The sequence below is a fragment of the Typopeltis vanoorti genome, chromosome 10 (genome assembly GCF_054136105.1).
Source record: "Typopeltis vanoorti isolate ZY-2024b chromosome 10, IOZ_Tvanoo_1.0, whole genome shotgun sequence".
In the NCBI taxonomy this organism is placed as follows: Eukaryota; Metazoa; Arthropoda; class Arachnida; order Uropygi; family Thelyphonidae; genus Typopeltis; species Typopeltis vanoorti.
The window spans coordinates 39,149,054-39,172,621 of record NC_143558.1 but is presented as its reverse complement, the minus strand read 5'-3'; the positions used below and the strand labels follow the sequence as shown (position 1 = coordinate 39,172,621).

The 23,568-nt window shown below is 34.4% G+C and overlaps 1 protein-coding gene and 1 long non-coding RNA gene across 4 annotated transcripts in view; one reads left to right on the top strand and one right to left on the bottom strand.

The window, feature by feature from the left end:
* The window catches only part of LOC150102353 (leukocyte tyrosine kinase receptor-like), a 535,474-nt gene extending 524,904 nt beyond the window's left edge, over positions 1-10,570 (top strand). For all 3 annotated transcript variants that reach the window (XM_090398770.1, XM_090398769.1, XM_090398768.1), the window contains 3 exons: positions 3,512-3,602; positions 6,542-6,649; positions 9,099-10,570. In XM_090398770.1, coding sequence (XP_090254896.1) covers positions 3,512-3,602; positions 6,542-6,649; positions 9,099-9,890 — 991 coding nt within the window. In that variant the 3' untranslated portion in view covers positions 9,891-10,570. The remainder of the gene's footprint in view (positions 1-3,511; positions 3,603-6,541; positions 6,650-9,098) is intronic.
* LOC150102352 (uncharacterized) overlaps positions 1-22,316 on the bottom strand; it is a 39,656-nt gene extending 17,340 nt beyond the window's left edge. The window contains exon 1 of the long non-coding RNA XR_016548909.1: positions 22,230-22,316. This is a non-coding gene — a long non-coding RNA (uncharacterized LOC150102352). The remainder of the gene's footprint in view (positions 1-22,229) is intronic.
* Between the last annotated feature and the right edge of the window lie 1,252 nt (positions 22,317-23,568).

Genomic DNA, 23,568 nt, shown 5'->3' with positions numbered 1-23,568 from the left:
TGTTAATTATTGGTAAGAAATCACTCGCATTCACCTCTTAATGGTAACAGTTGAATATAAAATCGAATTCCAGTATTGATAACACAGTATTTAAAGTAGCATCACAAGCATGGACAGAGAAACAGTACGAATATAATCCAGATCACTTTACCAGTGGTCAGTACTATTATTATTCATATTATGATTACTTTTTGTTCTTATTTGTGACAGAATATTTTCAAACCATTAATGATCAATCAGTCAAAGTAGGTATTTTTAAATTGTGACATCAAGGTTTCTAAGTTATGCACGTTCTACAATTACGTCTAAAGGCGCTGTTCCACTACACTGGCATCATTCTTACTACCAACTTCCTCAACTAACTTCTGCTCATCTTCTTTCATTCTATCTTTACTTGCTTCTCTAGAATAGCCTTCCTCACCAGTGTTTCCCTAAAAACTCTATCCCCACATGGCGCTTATATATGCTTGGGGAATTGATATAAAAATAAGAACTATGAGAAAAGATGCTTAGGTGACCTCATAGCTTTCCTAACCTCCAAGCTCAGTAATGAACGATATATAACAACGCTTAATGACTGTAATGTGCGTTTGTACTACCTGCCGTCCGTACGGTTAGCCTAGTGGCTATGCGCTTCGCAACCATATGCCTGGGGAAGGAGTGTCCTAGGTTCGATTCCCGTCAACGATGTGAGGAGCTAAAGGATCTTCCTCAGCCATAGCCAAGTTAGCCGATCTTGGTCGTGGACAGCAGGGTTTTTTCCGCCAGTTTATCTGGGGTTTTCCTCCTCCGGCCTCGTGAACACAGGTTTCGACAGACATGGGATTCTACCGGGAATAAGGAGCAATCAACCTATTCCGCGGGATTATTGGTTACGGAAGCTTACGCGGTAAAATGTGTAGGCCTGCGCGAAAGTGTAACATACGATGACGATGATGACAGCCGGATAAAATCTCAGTGCATAATCCCACTCAAAGTAGCGGGCTTAAAGATCGTCCTTTTTTCGATTTTTTTGCTACATTTTAATACTGGAATAATCTCCCTTTCAAAATATGCTAATTAAAAAATAAATAATAGAAAAAATCCTTAGCACACTCACTATGAATATACTATGGGTTTACAAAACAAAACAAAAAAAAAGGCTTTTTTCAAAATATGCCACTCTTCTGGCACAAAACTAGAATTTTTCATATCCTTACTAATAAAGAATATGGATCCTTTGCTTACTCTGAAATCATTAAAATAAAAAATCCTTGTTCTGCTGAAAAGAGAGAGGGGTCAGTTAGGTTACTAACTGACCCCTCTACTCTCTCCTATTCACTCTACTCGTCATCAGTCCTTATTGCTCAGATCTTTTTTCATGACCTTCCTGGTGTTGTTAATTCAAATCGCATCTCTAAATCTTCCGTTCTTTTGCATCGCTTTCATTTCGTTCTCTATTATTAAAAATAATATATTCCCTTAGCAATTTTCCAGAATTACGAATTTCGATATCAGTTGTTTATAAATTATGTTTTATTTCCAAACGTGTGACTCAACATGTTTTTGGATACGAATCAGTACATATAGGAACCTTATGCTATTCCTCTCTCAAAGCAGTAACTTGCAATAACTGTTCATGTTCTGCTGAGAGTGATGAAATTATAATTACAAGTCAGATGACCAATTAACAGTTTAGGATTTATTTTCAAGGTTTTGGAGATAGTTCCTAAATGCAAGTGTTCATAGTTGGTTAGACGTGAAATCTGTAGGAATTGAGTAGCAGCTTTCTTGAGAAGTAACATCTGAAACAGGACAGAACCTTAATGGTTGTTTTTTAAGCTAGGATAGACATATTATGTTTATTATATTGTGTTAATTTTGGGACAATGTTCACCATATCTGTAAAAAATTAATATTCGATTCCGCTTTTTTTTTTTTTTTTGGATAAATTGAATGTTAAATAGCAGAATTAATGATGGACTTTAATTCCGGCATTTAACATCTTCCAAACATTTCAAAATTATCAAGGTTTATTTGGTATACCTTCGGCAACTTACGTGTCACATAATTTTAGATTTCCAATGCTATTTTTCTCGTAATGGCTAGGTAAATCACATTTTCTTTTTTGTGGCGTGACCTTTAGAACTAGGCTTATCGAAACTGAAGGTAATCCTAGTTCTAAAGGTCACGCCCCATTAATAATTGGAATAACAATAATGTGTGGGTGTTGTGAAATACTATCCTGAGAGAGAATCACTTGCGCAATACTGTGACTATTATGAGATATGATGAAATAATGGAATCGTATACGATCTATGACAGTGCATTCCACTGTCCTCCCCAATAAAGGCATTGAAAAGTATTCATAGTGGTCCATACGTGTGGTTCCCTTTTGCAATTCATCTTAATGCCTGCCTTCCAGATATAACTTCTATGCATACGGGAATAGATTTGCCTATTTGTTACCTGGTTACAAGAAATCGGTTAGTATACACATAACATTAGTAATGTTTACTAATGTTATGCATGTACTAATCGACTTCTTTCGAATAATGAAACATTAAAGCAAAATATAAAAACATTGTATCAAATAAATAAATTGATTTTTTAATATAATAACAGCTCATCAGCTGTTTACTTTATTAAGTAACATGAAAATTGACCTAAAATACGCCTTGTTTTTTTTATTGTATTTTTGGAGGAAACAAACCTGTGCAGATGGTAGAAATCAAATGTTGTGCAACTACCCATTTTCATTTTCATAATTAGCACGCCTCTACTTTAGAATGAATAATCATCGAACAGAAAGCATAGTAGTTTGTGCTGTAAGTTGTAGAAGAAAGTAGGGAATATCAATGATGTTGTTATATTATCAAACATTATTCAACCGACTGGGTTGAATAATGTTTGATTCTGATCGAATGTTTGAAAACTGATCGAAGAAACCTCACGCTTTCTTCGATCAGTTTCCCATAAATGCTCTCCTTTTCCATTATGTCTTTTTATATCTATTTTCATGGGCGCTGCTTCAATAAACTGATAACCATCGTTCCAACCGTTTTCTCTAATCATCTAAGAACACAAGCAGCTGGTCACCATCTGTACACAGTTTAGCTCCAAATTATCGCACCAACCTGATCAAATTCTCTCCTTTCATTCCAGTTACTTGTTTTATTTGGAACAACTTTCCTCGTATTATAGTCATCGATGAATAAAACTACCAGTTCGCCAAGAAACTCATCAACAGATTCTTTCTTTCTTTCCCTGCACACCACTATTGTGTTATAGCTTTTGTGTAAGAGAATGATGTAAAAAAAGAGAATGATTCGTTAGTGTAAGAGAATGATGTAAAAAAGGAAGTCTAATTTACAATAAATATTAAATAACTTTATACATTTTTCTTGTATATCTAATGAGAAAAGATAACAATGCATAATACGAAGTAATATGGCTGATGTTGAATATATGCCAATATAATATATAATATACCGCTTCAATACACGTTGTTGGTACGTATTCTTTCTTTCAGATACCACATCATGAGGCAATGTTGGCATCGAATTCCAGATGAGCGACCCAACTTTACAACCATTATTGAAAGGCTTGGATATTGCATCCAGGTACATAAATATTCACTTATCAAATTGATTAGTCGATAGTTATAGTCTTTTGTCAAATTATAGTTTAACTAACGAAAACAGAAAAGTTACAGTTTAAGTCATTTTGGAATTTTATTTTTGAGAATTCATTTATAGTACATACTAATCTCTAAACAGTGTCAAACTAAAATATTAACTTATTTCACAATCCCTGCAAATACGTTCTCTCTCTCTCTCTCTCTCTGTGCGCGCGCGCGCGCGCGCGCGTGTGTGTGTGTGTGTGTGTGTGTGTGTGTGTGTGTGTGTGTGTGTGTGTGTGTGTGTGTGTGTGTGTGTGTGTGTGTGTGTGTGTGTGTGTGTGTGTGTGTGTGTGTGTGTGTGTGTGTGTGTGTGTGTGTGTGTGTGTGTGTGTGTGTGTGTGTGTGTGTGTGTGTGTGTGTGTGTCTTTAGATGGTGATAGATGAGGGTTAAATGGTGATAGATGTAATACTACACCTTACTTATTGGAGATCTGTAGCGATTTGAAAAAATTCCATGTTTGGTCTCTAGTGCACTATTGGCTAATAGTTTTTTTATAGTGTTTCGTGGTATTCTGAAAACAAAAATTAAACAATTCAGAAATGTATTTTCTCCTTCACTTTAAACCCTTAAAATACTAAATAAAATCAGTTTGATTTTATTTAGTGTCTCTTACGTTGAAGCCTGTTGAAGCGCATGCTTCCATTTTACAAATGTCAAGTTTATATGTTACATAATACTGGATACATTTTATACGAACTTGCATACAGATATAGATATTATGCTAACTTGCTTCTCTGTATGCAAGACTATGTTCAAATCAACTGGTGCACATAGAATCTTCGAGTTGGCTTAGAATGTAAAGCACTAGAGAAAGAACAACCACCACAAAAAAAAAAAAAAAATATATATATATATATATATATATATGGTTCTTATGTTAATGAGACGTCAGTTGAAGAAGAGTTCATCTTAACAGTTCATAAAGAAAATCTATTTTGAATATTCGCAAAAAATGACTGAGAAAGGACTCAATGTAGAAGGATAACCCAATTAGGATTCAGAAAACAGAGGAGCTGGAACAATAAATATAAGATTAAAGCAAACATAGTAATTGTAGTAAAAACTGTTTATATAAAATAGGTTAATGAAGCCTTCTATATACTGAACTATCGCAGCATGATACGCTCGTTGATATTTCAGGAAATGATGATGGCCGCGACAGTGTGTTCCTTTGTTCTTTATTGTATTCTAATAAATAATAAAATATTTGCTATGTATCCATCATAACAGTCTAGGAAATTTAAATTTCTAGAAATGGATTTGAAGGACGAAACAGTCGTTCAGAATTTAATTATAGGTAAGTTGGTGATAGCTTTGCATTATACACAGTACCTAGGAAGGGTAGGCAGACTAAGGCAAAATATAGTGAACATTCTTCTTGTGAAATCTTTGGAGGCAATTAGAATTCATGCCTGATAAAAGGTAGCAGTAGAATCATCTTGTTCGCTTTCAAGTTGTGCAGAGCGAATAGACCTGCATCGTCACTGTCCAGAAACAGCCAGGTCATTCAGAAACTGCAGAATATCTGCCGTTCACAGATGCTTAACAAGATGCTCCTGGTTTACGTTGGCTTTGTGGTAGTCAAACCTAACTATTTCATTAAGTAAAGACTGGTGTAGAGTCACACTTCATAGGTTTCTTTGATCGTACACATCGGTTTTGGTACATTCATCAGGTTTTATTCATCAGATTTCGAAACTGTAGTCTGCTGCTGAAAACCAAAAATTTCAGATTTTTCAAAAATAAAAATTTCTTCTTGTTAAGTCCGAAATTGTGTTTTCCACCTTATCTACCGAAAAGTAATTGCTGCATCTAATATTCGAATAAGTTGTTCATAATATACAGTAATAGTTCTAAACCTCGGGCAGTAGAGAATTACATATGCTGAACCTTCATACCTAACTTGAAATCTATAGAACAGTTAAATCTAGAATTCAATGCTGCCATCCAGGATGCGAGGAATGTGTAATTAGGGATTTTCATTGATATTAAATTATCTTGTCTCCCGCAGAGTTATTTTTCCCGAAAATTCGAGGTTTTTATCCTGCAAAGCAGGCAAATCGTCCAGCGAACACCTGCAATAAACAGGCATAATACACTGACTTCATAGTCTTACAGCTTAGCCGTGATTCTAATCAAGCTTGGCATTGAATCAATTTAAGGTGAGGTATGGAAGATATTATCCCTGTTAGATTGCATCTTACTTTTATCTCCTTCGATCAGTCTTGACTCCAGGATGTGTGTTTGTATAATAATAAATAATAATAATAATAATTGGTGTTTTCGTCTAAGTGTTTAGAAAATTTTCAGAGTTACCTGCAAACTCCTCTGCGACATTTTGAAAGCCTCTGAACTCAGTTAATGAGTGTCTGCAATAATTATCGTCTATGTCCTTTCGTATGCTTTGTATGTTTTTGTATGATTCGTATGTTTAGTTGTTCTTCTTGTCATTGAAATCAATTTAATGGGTATTATTTTTAATACATTAATTTCATACAAGTTGTAGAACGTAGTTTTACAAACAGGTTCGTGAAATAGCAACAGATTGTGTTTGGTTTATTTTTGAACTGGTGAGAGTTCGTTATTTAAATGTCTTTCCAACAGAAATGCAGTATATAATATTTGGGGATTAGTACGTCCTTTCTACAAAGTTAAAAGCTAGTAAAAATCCCAATAATTGAAAGATTCTTAATGTAAAATTAACCCGAAAGAAAATAAACGCCACAGGTTATATAGTGATCAAAATATTCTTCACATTACTGTAATTAAATGCAGTTTTATTATTCGGTTTATTTTGAGTGGCTGAATGTTTAAATACTACTTTTTATATATACTGTACTTTTAATTTTAATGAACTTGAAAACAATGTATTTCTTCAGGATCCCGATGTGATATGTGTACCGATGCCAGTGTTCCATCGCCCACCCTCGATGGAACGTGATGCTACCGTCATGAGACCCCCAGATTCAGAAAATAATTGCCTTCAGGTAGGAAACTTTGAACAGTATACCATAATATTTATTTAATTGAGATGAAAAAAATTAACTGCTGGCTTCAGTTTCTATATCGAACTATTTTAATTAGTACGTCCTTTCTACAAAGTTAAAAGTTAGTAAAAATCCCAATAATTGAAAGATTCTTAATGTAGAATTAACCCGAAAGAAAATAAACGCCACAGGTTATATAGTGATCAAAATATTCTTCACATTATAAGTTTTTAGGATACGCTAGCATAATTTAAAATATTTGATATAATTTTGCATTGGAAAGAATTGTTAAATGATATTACTTTATTTAAGCAAAGAAAAAATATCAAAGGTGGGATATTCTTAATGTTCATTCCTAGAACAGCTGAAATGGTTAAGACCAACATAAACAACGCAGAAATGAAAACAGGAATGAAACATTTTGACAAATTTTGATAAGATTGGAAGGACGAGATATGCAAAAAAGATATATCCTTTATTCTCATTCATTTATGACAAATAGAACTCGTAACCAGTAAAATTATAGTAAACAGAATACAGGATAACAAAACCATGTAAACAGAATACTTAATAGAAAAATGGAAGATTTCAAAGACGGGATATTCTGAACATTTATTCCGAGAATCAACGAGTTGACCTTGAGAAATATGTTGCTATTTTTAGAGTAGCAGCTTCGCTTCTCCAGCAGTTTTCCGTAGCACTGTAATAAATCTTTCCACAGAAGTTTCGAATGATCTCTCTTTGACTGTTGTTCTCAAATATTTCGTTCATTCTAATTTTATTAAATGAAAAACGAGTTTTCATTTTAGATGTGCGCTTTAGGAATACAAAGAAACATCTTCTATTGAGGAAAAGTCTTTGTCTATTACGTAATATCAGCGTCTTAACCATTTAAACGATTCGATAGTTAGCGCTAGAGATCCTATTAAATCCATGTCAAAAAACGTAATATTTGAGCAAAGTAGATCATACTCATTTACTATCTACACGCTCATGGCCAGCTATCGGACATATACACTGTTTGTTATGATAAAATTCGGCTCGCGATAAATACGGAATTATATATATATAATAAAGTTACGGATATTACTTCAGCCTGAAGTACTTTTCACCCAACATAACTTTAGTAAGAAAGGAGTCTAAGGGTGATCGAGGAGTTTTCGAAATCTATGCCTTTATACTGTGAGTGGGTAGCATCACCATCCGAATATTAAAAAAAAAAAAAAATTGGAAGTTATAATTGTACTAATATAAGGGAATGGAATGAGCAGGCTTATTATCATGAGACCAGTAACCCCCCCGTCCCCCCCACACACAGAAATTCTATTTCTGTGGTCTCTTTCGTCGCATCTTTTTCGCAGAATTACAAAGATGCGGTTCTTGTTTGTGACAGTGCAATATTTTGGGTTCCCTTTTCCTGCTGGATGTGCTAATACTGCTATTAACAATAATTATGAGACAGTTAAAGCCATTAAGAGAGCGTATTTCTTTAAGTGCATGTGCTCGCCAGTTTATATGTTATGAGAGAGAGAGAGAGAGAATAAACCTTCACCGTCTTATGTGACTGGTTAACCCATCTGGAGATGTAAAGACCTTATAAGCGTTCATTCACGAGAAGATTTAAACTCAGATCTTTTTCATAAAATAAGAGAAACGTGTTATTATTTCGACAGAACTATGGAAGCAGTGTCATTTGTGTTAGTGATTCACTGTAGAAGAAATAATTACATTAATATATTCCAAAATAACTGAAATGGCGAGCTCATAAAATTTACAAAGATGCCCACTGAAAACTGCTATATTCGAGACGGTCCATGGCATACAAAGTACATACCACATCTTTCTTTTGCGCCAAACAAACAAGTTCTCTGACCAGTGACGGAACTAAAATAACTTTTGGCTTTTTCCCTTAATAATTAAAGTCCCATTTAGACTTTAGTACTTATGGTGCCTTTAATGTTTGTAACTCCATCCCTTTATTTGGTTTCCCCTAAGATCTCAGGTTCGCCGCACTACATGTTTTCCAGGCGAGGTAGTTATGCTACTAACTATGATCTCATTTCAATGATAATATTATATACAGCATCTCTGTAGTTATTATTTAAAGTTGATAATATGGACACAATTGTTTTTTTTTTACTTATTCGAAAAGCGATAATGTTTCACAAGGCAGAAGTATATGAAATTTTTCTTTTTATGTTTTGTTTTCATATATTGAAATTAACGCCATTTATTTTGTAAATCGTTTCCTTTTTTTCCTTTAATGATGTTAATTAGTGACTGTTGTAAATTAATTTGTAATAGCAGCGCTTAGAGATTACAGTAATTTATTCAATTTCGTCTGTATATTTTCCACTCATACAATGAAAATATTTCAATTCTACTTAAATATCTTGTCAGGACTGATTTTGCATTGCATTTCTAACAGGAACAATAATGTTTTGTCTAGGTCCTTCGTCCGGAACGAGAACTGCAGTCTCCTACTTCAGAAGATTACTTAATTCCCATGCCTTCCTCTAACTACAGCCTAAGTACAGAAAAGACTGAACTGCAGTCAAATTCGAGCCTGGAATCTCTGGATCGACTGTTGGAGTTGGAAGAGAACCCTCCAATTCCTCCACGAAATGGTCCAACAAGCATCCCTACATGGGAAACTAGCTTTGTCCAGCCCACTGTTAATGATCGTAGTTACACGACATTCCCAAAAAGCCGAATGGAAGCGTCCAGCTATCCCACCATCCCTCAGCCTTTTGGTAGGAAACACCAAGCAGGATATATACGACTCCCATCCCAGGATGGAATTATAGCATCAGGTGAAGAAAATCCGAAATCAGGAATCCATAGAAGCGCTAAAGTTACTCCTTATCAAACATTGAACCAGAATGGTTGGCCAGATCCCAAACAACCAATAGAAAGAGTTTCTAGTCTCCGATCTCTTGATGCCCTTCCTCTTGCTCCTGGTGTCAGTCAAAGTCTAAAGACGTCAGGAACATCGATCGATACTAAAGTTAAAACACCAGCAGGCCATCACTCCAACTTATCATTAGATGTTGGAGCATTAAGCTGTCAACCTAGAATAAATCCAACTTCATATGTTAATATGGGAAAAACTCCCAATGACGGAAAAGCTGTGGTTCGTGCTGATGGCTGTCTTCCTAATCATACACCACTGCTTCAGAACTATGGAAAAGGGATTCGGACCATCTCTCAGACTGTGGATGCTTGCCATAAAGACACTTAAGTGAGTGAAGTCTCTTTGAGGTGGATCTTTGCTCAAACATTCGGCTTTACTAACGTTGACATTTATCGGACCAAATAAAAAATAAAACTTTTTTGCTAGAACTACGTATAAAAAACGTGTGTGTGTGTGTGTGTGTGTGTGTGTGTGTGTGTGTGTGTGTGTGTGTGTGTGTGTGTGTGTGTGTGTGTGTGTGTGTGTGTGTGCTTGGAAACGAAAGAAACAGAAATGGAACGTAAGATTATTTGAATAAAAGTTCTCGTTTAAGTTTTAGTGCATCGCATAACTTAGTAAAAGTGACTGTGACAGGTGGAATGTGAGTATATCCCACAAACGTATTATCAAAAGTGAGTGTCCTTCATAAATATATTCTGGTGCCAAATGTACATGTTATTGAAAGACAGTCCGAGACAAGAAAACACATTCAACTTGATCCATAACGTCACAATATATTTATTACGATCGCTACATTTATATAGATAGCTATGCTGCCCCGAATATTTTCCACAACTGGGGGCAGGTATTTCTGTGTTTGTGTAAGTCAGAAATCAGTTAATTATACACAGTTTTAACAGAAATTGTTAAATATTTTGTAATGTTTGAAAAGTCTGGTTGTGCAACGCCCGCTGTATTTATTTATTTATGAAAAAAGAGAATAATAAAGTGGCATGTTTATTTCTGTATTCTGGATATTTTCCTTAATAAGAAACACCAAAAGTGTAAGCTAGCTGTGCATGGAAGATTTGTCAGACAAAATAAATATTTGTCAACATTTAAAGAAACAAAAAAAAAACGAGAGGAGATTAAATAATAATGAAAGATAATTAGTGTGATTCACTCGTATTATTTTATTTTATTAAATGTCAACCTCTGTATATTTCACTAATTAAAACTAATAGTTCTATATACGAGGGGAGGTGGAAAGTTCTGAGAAGTATCAAGAACAAAATTGATATTAAAGTAACTGATATAACCACAAGAAAGAACACACTAGTAGCAGAGTTACGAAGGTAACTTATATTTTTATATCCTCGTATGTTCTTTCTCGTGGTTATATAAGATTGGTTTTAATGTCATTTTTGTTCTAGTATTTATCAGAACTTTCCAGCTCTCTCCCCCTCTCGTATCTGACTATTTAAAAACAATGCCATCGCTTTTATCTCCAGAAAGATAAAATAATAATAATAAATAATGATTAAAAAAACGACAACTTTGAAATGTGTAGTATTCCAGTTTTTTTGCATACAATATTTACTTGTAATTCTTATTGATTAATAGCGAATAAGCTTTACTCATGTTGTGACATTACTTTGGGATTAATTAAGGAAAAATTTTCATATTTGTAGATCAGTTTTGTAGATTAATATACATCACAAAGTCATCACAAAATGATTTCTATTGTTATTTTCAATTGTAAAGAGCACGTTAGAAGTAGCGAATAACGTTTAAACAGATATTATTCCTAGCAATACTAATTATGAAATGTGTCATTTTACTAAATTACATTACGTAGATACAGAGTTGAGAAGAAAAGATAAAGCTCACAATTTCCTAGTTCGGTGATTAACATGATGAACAGTTTTTAACAGCATCAATTAAAAGCAAACTTTTAATTAAAAAGGAGCAGCATATTATTGCTTTGATGTTTTACGAATGAAGATTCCTGTTTGAGAGTTCAATAATTATAATGATACATTTTAATCAATTACGTTTTATTAATAGAAAGTGATTTTATGGAGGTTGGAATATATTTTGACTTTGGGATTAGTTTATATAAGTTAATAAAATTCCAAACTAAATTTAAACAAAATCTGAAATTATCTGCACACAACCCCTTCGAAAACTTTCTTTTTATTGATGGAAGTGACAAGTCAGTTCATGGGATAAATTTTTAGGCCGCCATGACAGACAACAAAAGCTCAAGATGCTGCATTTTTAGATTTCTTGGATTGAGAATAATTCCATACAGTTCATCAAACTACAAAACACTGATGTTTTATAGTTTTTCATCACTTTTTCGGATGGTTTTGATAAATGTTTGTTTCATGCATAAAACACACTGTAATTAATACTTCCTTTCATCCTCCTCTCCCCTTCAGAAACATAAATTTCTTAATACTCTCTTCTGATATTAATGCCATCCCCAAAATCAGCCTAGTAAGTTGGCTTTCGCTGATTGCAAAATTGTGTTTTTTTAATTTTTATTTTTAGTTATAAACTGATAGAGTCATCTGAAGGACATTAAGTAAGCACAGATATACTCCTTCTTATGTGCGTTTTGCAAAATCCGCAGTACTTTTTTTCTTTTTCTTTTTTTTTTGAGATACGTCTCAAGTTATCCCTGAACTCCAGCTGAATGAATTTTATTCAAATTCAGAATTTGGAATCCCTAACAAAAATTTGTTGTTTTTACTTAAATCGGGAAGTTTGTACGAGAAAAACGTGTTGAAATTAGTTCTTAAAATAATTAACCATATGGAATTTCATAACATTTGGCATTTAAAATACTACATATACGCGAAAGAAAATACTGTATCTGATTGCTCGATTCTGTTTGGCCGAAGTTTCATAAACCGCCGTATAGGTTTTTCACAAACTTATCATTTTTAATACAAAAGTACCACCATTCGATAGAGATGTTTGCATTTGTCACAGATATCGTATCACTTCTGCGGAAAATGGCAGAAATATTAATAATCGAAGATCAACTAATAATTACGAAGTATATTACATGTAAACAATTCTTTTTTTTTTAACAGCTGGATTAATTTATTTGCAAAATGGTTCGAAATGATTATAATAACTCCTCCTTGACTTGGTGGAATAAATTTAGTATTTAGAATTATTGTCATTAATGTTCCAAAAGCTCTCTGCAAAGCACAACAAGACCTAAACGAAATCACAACATACTTCCACCAAAACGCAATTCTAATCAACGACACCAAAAAACAGATGCTGATAATACACAACCCAAGAATCATACGCCCCGCATCACTATCGATACATTGTCACACATACCGCTGCATTATCAACAAAAATACCTGCCAATGTTCCGAAATCAAACCTGTAACACACGAAAAATACCTCGGTCTGTATATAGATTCCCACCTTAAATTGACAAAACATATAGAAAACCTACACACCAAACTCCGGATCATCGCAGCAAAACTCTTCCAAGTTAAAGACATTATTCCACCCAACATAAAAAAACTCCTATATCACGGTATATGCGAATCCCTACTCAGATACGGAATAACAGTCTATGCAAATACATCAAACAGCCACCTAACAAAATTAGAAACACTACACAAGAAAATCGTGTCAACAGTGATCTCGACACCTTACACGCAACAACCAATATCCGACAAGCACATGGCGATACACAGAATTCTGAGCATTAAAAACCTGAAACACTACATGACATTAACAAGGAATTACTTCAACATCATCTAACGAAAAAACAGAGACACATATCGTATAACACGACCTACAACAACTCTCTACGTCCCCACACCCTTCAACAACTCATATGGTTCTTTTGTGAGATCACATCAGATACCCACGCAACTCAACAACCTACCAAGAAAGTTAAAACACGTAGATAACTACAGAACATTAAAAGACGAACTCTGTAAAATATACCAACAAAGTTAAGAAACCATTAACACTAATATACACATCACAAATCACTAGCATCCAATGCCTACATCCCATACATAAATAAACAGTAGCAACAACACAAATAGTGAAGGCTAAATCCCACCCTCTTCATAAAAGCTAACCCAAGCTTCGAAGTAGGTGGGATTAACTTGCCTTACTCATCTACATGTAATCCTTATAAGCAAATGCAGAAATTTGTATGTATAATCATTCTTTCTCAAACTTAAAAAAATAAAATAAAATAAAAATAAAATAAAAAAATAAAAAAATTATACAAAAAATTCTGTATAATCTTCATTGTTAATATTAAAAGAGCATGTATTGTAAATACATATTATAAAGGCAAAAAAAGTATTATTAAAAAAATTTTAATTAAAATCGAATGTAGGAATTACAGCACTTAGTGCTGAACTCTGTAAAATTATAAGATGCAATGTCACACAAGATGTTTATTGTATGTATAAATATTTTAGCAATTTTTAGCAACCAATGTTATAAATGTCAATAATTCTAAATACTAAATTTATTCTACCAAGTCAAGGAGGAGTTATTATAATAATTTCGAACCATTTTGCAAATAAATTAATCCAGCTGTTAAAAAAAAAGAATTGTTTACATGTAATATACTTCGTAATTATTCAGTTGATCTTTGATTATTGATATTTCTGCCATTTTCCGCCGAAGTGATACGATATCTGTGACAAATGCAAACATCTCTATCGAATGGTGGTACTTTTGTATTAAAAATGATAAGTTTGTGAAAAACCTATATCCAATCAGCAGTTCCGTAAAACGATCAGTGGTGCTTTGTATGTGAATAAGAAAGAAAAAGGCAATAAAGAATAAGAATAGGAAGAACAGTAAAAACGTTGATTTTTTTGGAAGATTTAATTTCATATATTAATTGTTTGTTATTAGAACGGTCATTTATATTACCCATACTCTTCTATGTTTTCTTAACATTAAAAAAACTTTGTTTGGAACTTTATTTTTATTAAATAAATATAATTTTTTATTTAATAAAAATATTCTGAGCGTAACTGTAGAGCCCTGTGTAATAGTACAACCCTTCTGATAACGGTTGGCGTTATCAGCAATACAAAATGCTATTAGAAGCATATCATTATATGACTATCTACAATTATTTAAACAATTAATTTATTTAACATCTACTTTACTTCTAAGGAGTATGTGATGAATATCCATCCGCTGGATGATCATTTCCCAAATACAAAAAGGGAACTTAGAATGTGCCGTTCAAAATAAATTTATTAAGTCATTTTGCGTATTCGTCCGTTCGTAGTATTTTTTCAACTGTTTAGTAAGCCCGATAAAATTCTCAAATGAGGAAGATTACGCTTCATTTAAAACGTCCCTGTCACATAATGTACCGAGCAGCATACTACTTCGCTCGAGGTATTCCTTTTCTACTGAACTACTATTTTCGTTTGGATCCTAAAATCTTCTCGACTGAATTTGGGACATTGTTTTATCTTAATTCACGAGCAAACGAATTAACCTTGTTATACTCGTAAATACTCTCAGGGGACCCTGTAACCCCTAGAGAGCGCGTCCCCTGGGTGGCGGATAGGGGAGCCCACCATGTGTGTGTGTGCACATGCGCGTGCGTGTGTGTATATATATATATGGTGGGGTGGTCCGAATATACTGAATAAGGACTCGTGGACCAACAGGGCCATAAGGGGCAATCATCTTGATTGTAAGGGAAGTGGCACTCCCATGTACCCTTAGCTGGATCTATCCTCTCCTTCTTATACTTTGAGGAAGACCCACTTACTTTAATCTTTCCTATAAGGCCATATCAGCCAACTCTTCTTACTTTATGACCCTTGTGCTATTAGAGTACTCGAGGGCCATGGGGTCTTTTCATTTCTGGCCTTACAACTATGTCCTCTCTATAAACCTTACTATATTTCTTCTATAATCTACCCTTTCCCCTTCAATATACCCTATTCCTCCTATGGGTTTAAATTCGGAAGAAGGCGAGTTCAGAAGCCTTAAGGTAGCAGCCTTACCACTGAACTACTCCATCGTCAGGCTAGTCCCCTGACATGGAGAACATAACCATACTTGTAAGCTGACAGAAAAAGATAATCGGATTGAATCTATGGGAAACGACCCTGGAATGGAAAAGGGAAAACGAAAATGGAAACGACAAAATATAATACACATAGCAAACTGGAATGTAAGAGGAATAGCATATAAAGAAAGAGAATTAGACCAGTTATTAAATGAAAGAAATTTTAAAATAGCAGTAATCACTGAAACAAAAAATAAATTAAAAGGAACTGTGAGAACTAAAAATTTTAATGTGATATGCAGTGGAGTCGACAGAGACCAAAGAGCACAAGCAGGAGTGATGATTTGGATTCATAACTCCCTTTCAAAACAGTTAAAACATTATAAATTATGGAATGAAAGAATAATAAAAGCTAGAATAAAAATAGATAGAGGCTATTTAACAATAATTGGTTTATATGCCCCAGAAGAAGGAAGAGAACAGGATAATATTGATTTTTATAATCAGCTACAAAACATATATAATAAAATAAATAAAAATGATTACATAATTTTAGCAGGAGACTTAAATGCAAGAATTGGAAACACGAAAATTAATAATAATATAGGAATACATGGAGAACACACTCTAAACAGAAATGGTAAAAAATTGATTGACTTTGTAGTTTATAATAACCTAAAAATAATGAATTCTTTCTATAAACATAAAGACATACATAAATATACTTGGGCAGCAAGAGGATGGAAATCAATATTAGATTACTTCATATTAAATGAAAAGACATCAAAATTTTCACTAGATGTTAGAGTTCACAGAGGATATGAAATAAGCAGTGACCACTTCCTTGTTAAAATAAAATTAAGATTACCACCTAAATGGCTACAAGTAACAAGAACAGAAAGAAAAATTGAAACATTTGTTTATAAAACTGGACTATTGAATGACACAAATGTACAATGGCTATACGATCAAAGAATTAACCAGTATCTAGATAAAATAAAACAAAATGAAGAAATAGAAATAGAATGGCTTAATATTAAAACGATACTAAATGCAGCAGCAAATGAAAGCTTAGGAAAGACCAAAAAATTCAATAAAAGAAAAAAAACTGAAGATTTGGGATGATACAATCAAAGAAATAATCAAAAAGAAAAAAGAAGCCTATCATAAATGGTTAAGCAGTAAAAGATTAGAAGATGAAATAGAATATAAAAGAATAAGAGCCATAGCTAAAAAAGAAGTCAGAAAAAGACATAGAGAATCATGTAATAAATTTGTTTCTAATTTAGAACATGATTTATATAAAATAAGACCCAATGTATATAAGATTTTGAAACACCTAAATGCAGATACCAAAGAAAACATAAAATTAAACACTGAATTGAAATTAGAAGAATTTCTAAATTACTACACAGAACTGTGGACAGACAAATATTTTAAAAAAGACAACTGGCAAACAATTAACGAAAATGAAAGGAAATAACCGAAGAAGAATTAGAAATCAGCCTGAAAGAAACAAGAAACGGAAAATCACCTGGAGAAGATAAGCTAGGTTCAGAACTATATAAATACGAAGGAACAAGATTCAAAGGAAGACTCTTATTATTTTTAAATAAAATTTACTCAACTGGTATCCCCCCAATAGAATGGAAAAAAGCAATTGTGATTCCTATCTTTAAGAAAGGTAATAGAGATGACCCTAAAAACTATAGAGGTATCAGTATACTAAATTCCTGTTACAAAATATATAGCAGAATCTTAAATAACAAACTAATGAAATATTCCGAAAACTTTATTCTAGAGGTACAAAATGGATTTAGAAAAGAGCGATCATGTATAGACCCAGCCTTCTGCCTAAAATTAATAATAGAGAAAAGAAGAGAATATAATTTAGAAACACATATTGCATGTATTGACTTTGAAAAAGCATTTGACAAAGTTAAAAGAAACATATTATTTAACATATTAAAAGAAAGACAAATACCAAATAATATCCTAAAAGCTGTCACAAGTATATATGAAAATAATCAAATACAAATAAGATTAAATCATGAGCTATCATATACAAGAGAGATAAACCAAGGGATGCGACAGGGATGTCCCCTCTCAGCAACTCTTTTTAATATCTACTTAAATGAAATAATAATAAAATAGAGTAAAAATTTTCATCAAGGAATTAAACTTTCACCTACAGTTAACTTAAACACTCTCCTCTTTGCAGACGACCAAATAATAATTACAAATTCTGAAGATAACTTACAGAAAGCTATTTTAAATCTAAATGAGATATCCAAAGATTATGGTATAATAATATCAACGGAAAAATCAAAAACTATGGCCTTTAAAGGACAAGATCCAGCAAGAACTAAAATAGTATTAGATAACAAGATCTTAGAACAGGTGAATTCATTTAACTACCTAGGATGTATGATCACTTATGAAAATGAAAAAGATATAAACATAAAAATTGCAAAATATTTAAAAATAACAGGAGTAATTAACTCTATATTTAAACCAAACCTAGTTCAAAAACAAACCAGGCTAAAAGTATACAATACATTAGCCCTACCGGTCTTAATGTATGGAAGCGAAATGTGGATAATAAAACAAAAAGACAAACAAAGATTAACAACATCAGAAATGAAGTTTATGAGAAAAACTGCAAAGTATACCCTATTTGATCACAAAAGAAACGAAGATATTTTGAAAGAATTAAACCAAGAACCAGTAATTGAAAAAATTAAAAAATATAAACATAGATGGATAGAACACGTTCAAAGAATGAAAACAGAAAGATTACCAAAATAAGCCTTAAAGTACAAGCCATTAGGAAAAAGAAAACCAGGACGTCCTCTTAAACGATTCAACGATGACTTCTAAGGCCGGAACAGGCCATACTAGGCCTAAATCCTTGATACGTATGATGATGATGATACTCGTAAATAAATAGTAGATATGACACCTAGGAATTCAAGATAGGTGAGGCTGAATAGCTTCTGCGGAGGTCATACAGGTTTTAGGTACCAATCTTACAATTCAACCCTTCAAAATTTTCAGTCATTCTGAACTTGTCGTATGAGGAAATCATCTCTACCAAAGATTTTTAATCAGTCCTACACATTAGAGACTATGAGACCTGTGGCACACTAGTGTCGTTCGCAGAGAAAGGTAAAAAAAAAGGGGGGGGGGAATACCATTATGTTCTTAGCAAATAGCCAAAGGTTGTAGCCCACCTCGGTGAAGAAAGCTGTTCCTGCAAACGAAAGTATCTTCTATTCACAGGAACAGTCTTCCAAATCAGGATGAAGTGGAAGAGTAAAAAAAAGTTGGCCTGGTAGATTTCAAGCTTGACTTCGTGAATAAATGAACGACAAGTAATTGCCGCTCATGTTTTCATAGGCTTAGATTCCTCAGAACTGTCTCAGATTTCTAATATTCTTCTTAGACTCCTTTAAGACAGACAACTATACTTTCCTGTGAACAGCATGGATTTACTAAAGATAGGTCACGTCTAAGTCTTTTTTTTTTCATATTTTATATTAATGTCAGGACTGAGTTGAATGAATAATGAATAACTTATGATACTTCTGTACTTTGCTAATGCATTTGACAGCCAATGAAAGTCTGTTACGTAAACTGGATAATATATTCCTATTTCCTCAGTTATACTGCTGGTGGTGGTGGTATCTATATGCTGCCATACTAGGGAAATGACTATGAGCAAGGTGGTCTCCCGTAGCCTTCATTGCCGTACTATATACTTTGACTGTATCCTGTATGTTCACGGGACCGGCTTGCCTGCTTGCGGGATGAAAAACCCCAGATAACTGAGGAAAAAACCCTGCTGTCCACGCCCAAGACCGGATAACTTGGCTATGGCTGAGGAAGATCATCACGTTCTTCACATTGTCGAATCGAACCTAGGACAATCCTTCCCCCAAGCATATGGTTTGCGAAGCGCAAAGCCACTAGGCTAACTGCGTGACTGGACAATATAGGATTGGAAAAAACTATTTGGATAAGAGGCTAGCTGATAGATAGGAATCAGAAAGTGGTATGGGAGTTGCGAATCTGTCAGATTTTAGGTGACCAGTGGTGTACCCCAGGGAGAATCCTTGGACAGTTGTTGAATCTATACATTAATGGTATTTGAAACGGTCTGACAGGAGACGTTCAATTATTTACTGAAGATGCAGAGGTAGGCAGGGCAATCAGGGATGCTACCGATAAAAAGCATTCCAAGAGTGAATCGAATAGACGGGAACAGTGGCAAATAATAATGGTTGTCCATTCAATCATTATGCAAAAATAATGCACTATATGGCGTGATGGGATTTTCATTGGCATGTTATATTGGCATGTTATTTCTCCACATAGTCCGAATGTGGAGAAATTGGTAAGGCTAGGGATCTTGGAGTCATGGCAGATAGGAAGTTGAAGTTAGAAAGTCACATAGCAAAGATCGCAAGTATAATTTGGAAGATAACTGCGATACTGAAACGAAAATGCAACGTGTATTGATAAGGAAATCATTTTTACCTCTTGACAACATCTACATATGACAGGAATCGGACTGTTGTGCGTATCCCCCAAGGGGATGTAGAAGCTGCGGAGAATGCCATCGGGATTATGGAATAATTAGAGTAGGCCGACTGCACACAGTAGCAAACAGGAAAAAGTTGGATAATATGATAGAGTTATAAAATTTTGAAAGAATGTTATAGGATATCGGTTGATAAAATTTTTCGTTATATGAAAGGTGAAGAGAAGGCAAGGGGTATCGAAGAAGTTGAGTATGTGTCCTGTTAAGAAAGCAGTGAGATCTAAATTTTTCTTTCACACTGAAGTGAGTAGAACAGTTTGGTGATGAGTGCTTCTAGTGTGAATGTGAATATACACTCCTCCCTACGAGCAGGTGCATTGTGCCATGTAACGAGTCACGTGTTTGTATGTGTTATAAATTGGAGGAATATGATGCTCCTAAATCAGTGCAATTATATCCTAGTGAAATGGCTTCGAGAAGGGAACTGACGAAATTTGAAAGAGGCGTTGTGATAGGATATCATGTTTAGGACTATCTCTTTGGCAAATTGTTGACAAATTGGGCCATCTCAGATTAGCATTCAATGATACCATACTGAAATGAAAGCGCAGTGAGTAAACTGCAAGTGCTACCTGCAGTGGACGACCCACCACACGTGGCTGTAGGGTGCTACGAATGATAAAATATAAAATCTGTTATTCGTTGGCCGACAGATATGAATGCGGAGTTCCGGGAATCGACAGGAATACGAATCTACACAAAAATTCAGAACCGAAGCTCATACATCGATTTCCATGGTAGGAACGCAATATGCAAGCCCAAACTAACATGCACATGCACTGAAGACGACGTGCTTGTTGGTTTTTGCATGAAAGCCCAAACCAACATGCACGTCGTCTTCAGTGGTGCAAAGAGCGTGGACAGTGGGACGTGAATGATTGGAAAGTTGTGTTATGTAGTGATGAATCTCTGCCGAGCAGATGAACGGGTGTAGGTGTGTCGGATGCACGGTGATCCGACACACCTGCTCTGATCTGTCTCTTATCAGAGTGCGTACCCCCAACTATGAAATTTGAAGGTGGTAGTGTGATGGTATGATCCTGTTTTCTATGGTTTGGCCTGAGACGTCTGTTTGTAGTGCCACGAAGGCTGAAGTGCTTCAAGGGGGTATATGAACATTCTGGATAATGCAGTGCAAAGCTTCCTACTTTGTGGCGTTTCGATGGAACTTATATTGTCTTTTTCAGCAACACAAAGTACTGAGTCATAAGGGCTGCTGCTATAACTGTGTGGTTTGTGTAGACATGACGTCACTGGCTTCCACAGAGTCCTGATCTCAACCCTAGTTCTGTGGGATGAACTAGAGCGACGGGTGAGGTCAAGGGACTTCCGCTCCACAACTGTCCAAGACCTCATTACATGCCTACAAGAAGAATGGTCCAAAGTTCCCATTGATCGCTATCGTACGCTTTTGGAAAGTATGCCCCATAGAACTGCTGCAGTCGTCGCAACTAAAGGAGGTCCTACATCTTATTAAGGTGCGCGCTATGGCTGTTTGTTCCTCAAACTTTGGTGCCCGTTGACTTCTTTTCAAAGTAGTAATGTATGATTTCCCTCGATTAGTCTTTGACTCCCTGAAGGTTTCTGATGATGATAATGATCATTAAAGTTGAGAAAAATCATAGTTTTTACTGGAAATTTCGTGTTGCTTTCATCTGAAACTTGCAAATTTACTGGAAGAGTCTTAGAAAATACATTAAAATAGATTTTTAGACAGTAATTTGAATACTAAATCCATACAAGATGTGCACAGTCTACCAACAAAACTGTGGATGAACCAAGCGAAATCATGTCAGTGCAATGACCTTAACGGATTAGATCAAGAATTAGATAAAAAGCTTTTTAAAGTTCTTACAGATAATATTTCTGTACCATTAACATTAAATGAACCAACACAATGACTGTAGAAGTTCTTGAACGGTTCTTGTTCGAAGTCTTATTGCGCTTTCAAGTTAAGATTGTGTAAAAAAGGTCTCACCGTGTTCTGCGAATAAACTACAAATTTAAAGAAACTGTTAAGAATAGGCTGGTTACTTACCATTTAATACTGTGATCAGCGGTTAAGGAATGATTATCCATCTTGACAATGTCCTTGAAACCCGGTGTAATCTGTCCTCTTCACGTCTCACTTCAGCAAATCAACTAATTTTTCAATAATAATTAAGATTATATCAGTATGTAATTCTGAATATTTATAAGACTTTAGTAGAAAAATTTTAGCTTTACGTAATTTAAAGTTTTTTAAACCAATTCGTGTTTTAATCAGTTAGTTTTACTGCAGTAATGATAAACCCCACACATAATCATAAAATAAACTAGAATCAAGCATTTAAAATGTAAAATATCTACTTCCATTCAGATGTTCTTTTTATATATTAACAAATACCTTCCTCTCTAGCGAAGTCAGAAGAACGAATATGTGTAATGATTCAAAGCACATTGGCTCAAATTCTGTCTATGACAGCTCAAGGCGATCATAAGGAATCTTCGGCTAGGATTAAGTTGTCATTGTCATAAAAAGAAAGTTTCCTATCCAGGAATTTCAGGTTTCCTCCCACTCCACCTTTAACAAATTAGACAACCAGACCAGAAAACACAGACACAGTTAATGGCAAGCTCACCATTTCGTAGGGAAAGCTAATTAGTCATAACTTGTTAATCTATGGTGTTAATCTAGACACCATAAGGTTGGGTACTAAACTGAAATCAACCCACACTTGATATGTTCATATTTTTGAATGATGACATCGTCACTGTAGGTCACCAATAGAACCTTCTCCAAAAAGTAGATTTTATCATTTTGACATATGGCTACAAACAAAAATCTGATCCGAGTTGTTTAAACAGGTAACACACATGCATTCATAAACTTCACGAGACGGTTTCCTTAGAATGTGTTCGAATCTTCCGATATGATTGATAATATCTTTAAAAATGACAGCACACCTTTTCACCAGATTATTTGCATGAAGGGAACAATACAGTATGAACGCTGACCTCGACTAGAGAGGTTATTTGTTTGGGATACAGTGTGGTAAAACTCGAACACTCCTGAGCTGTGGACCTCTTGTTCTTCAAAGCTTTTATAACCAGTTTTGGCTACAGGCCTCTCCTATAATCTTTCATTCCTTCCTGCTGTGCACTTTGCGCTGTCATATTCTTCCTGCAGATTTAACAATGGCATCTATCTATCTATCTTTGTTTCGGTATTCCAGGAAGTCACATTTCCTGTATATGGTTTCCATTCTGTTTTAGTTAGCATCAAATTTTGGTGTTTGGCACAATTCTTTCAAACCTATGTACTGTTTTTCATTACTCCTTTATTAACTGCATTCCATTAAGTCAACATTGGAATTATACATTAATTGTATAGTTTT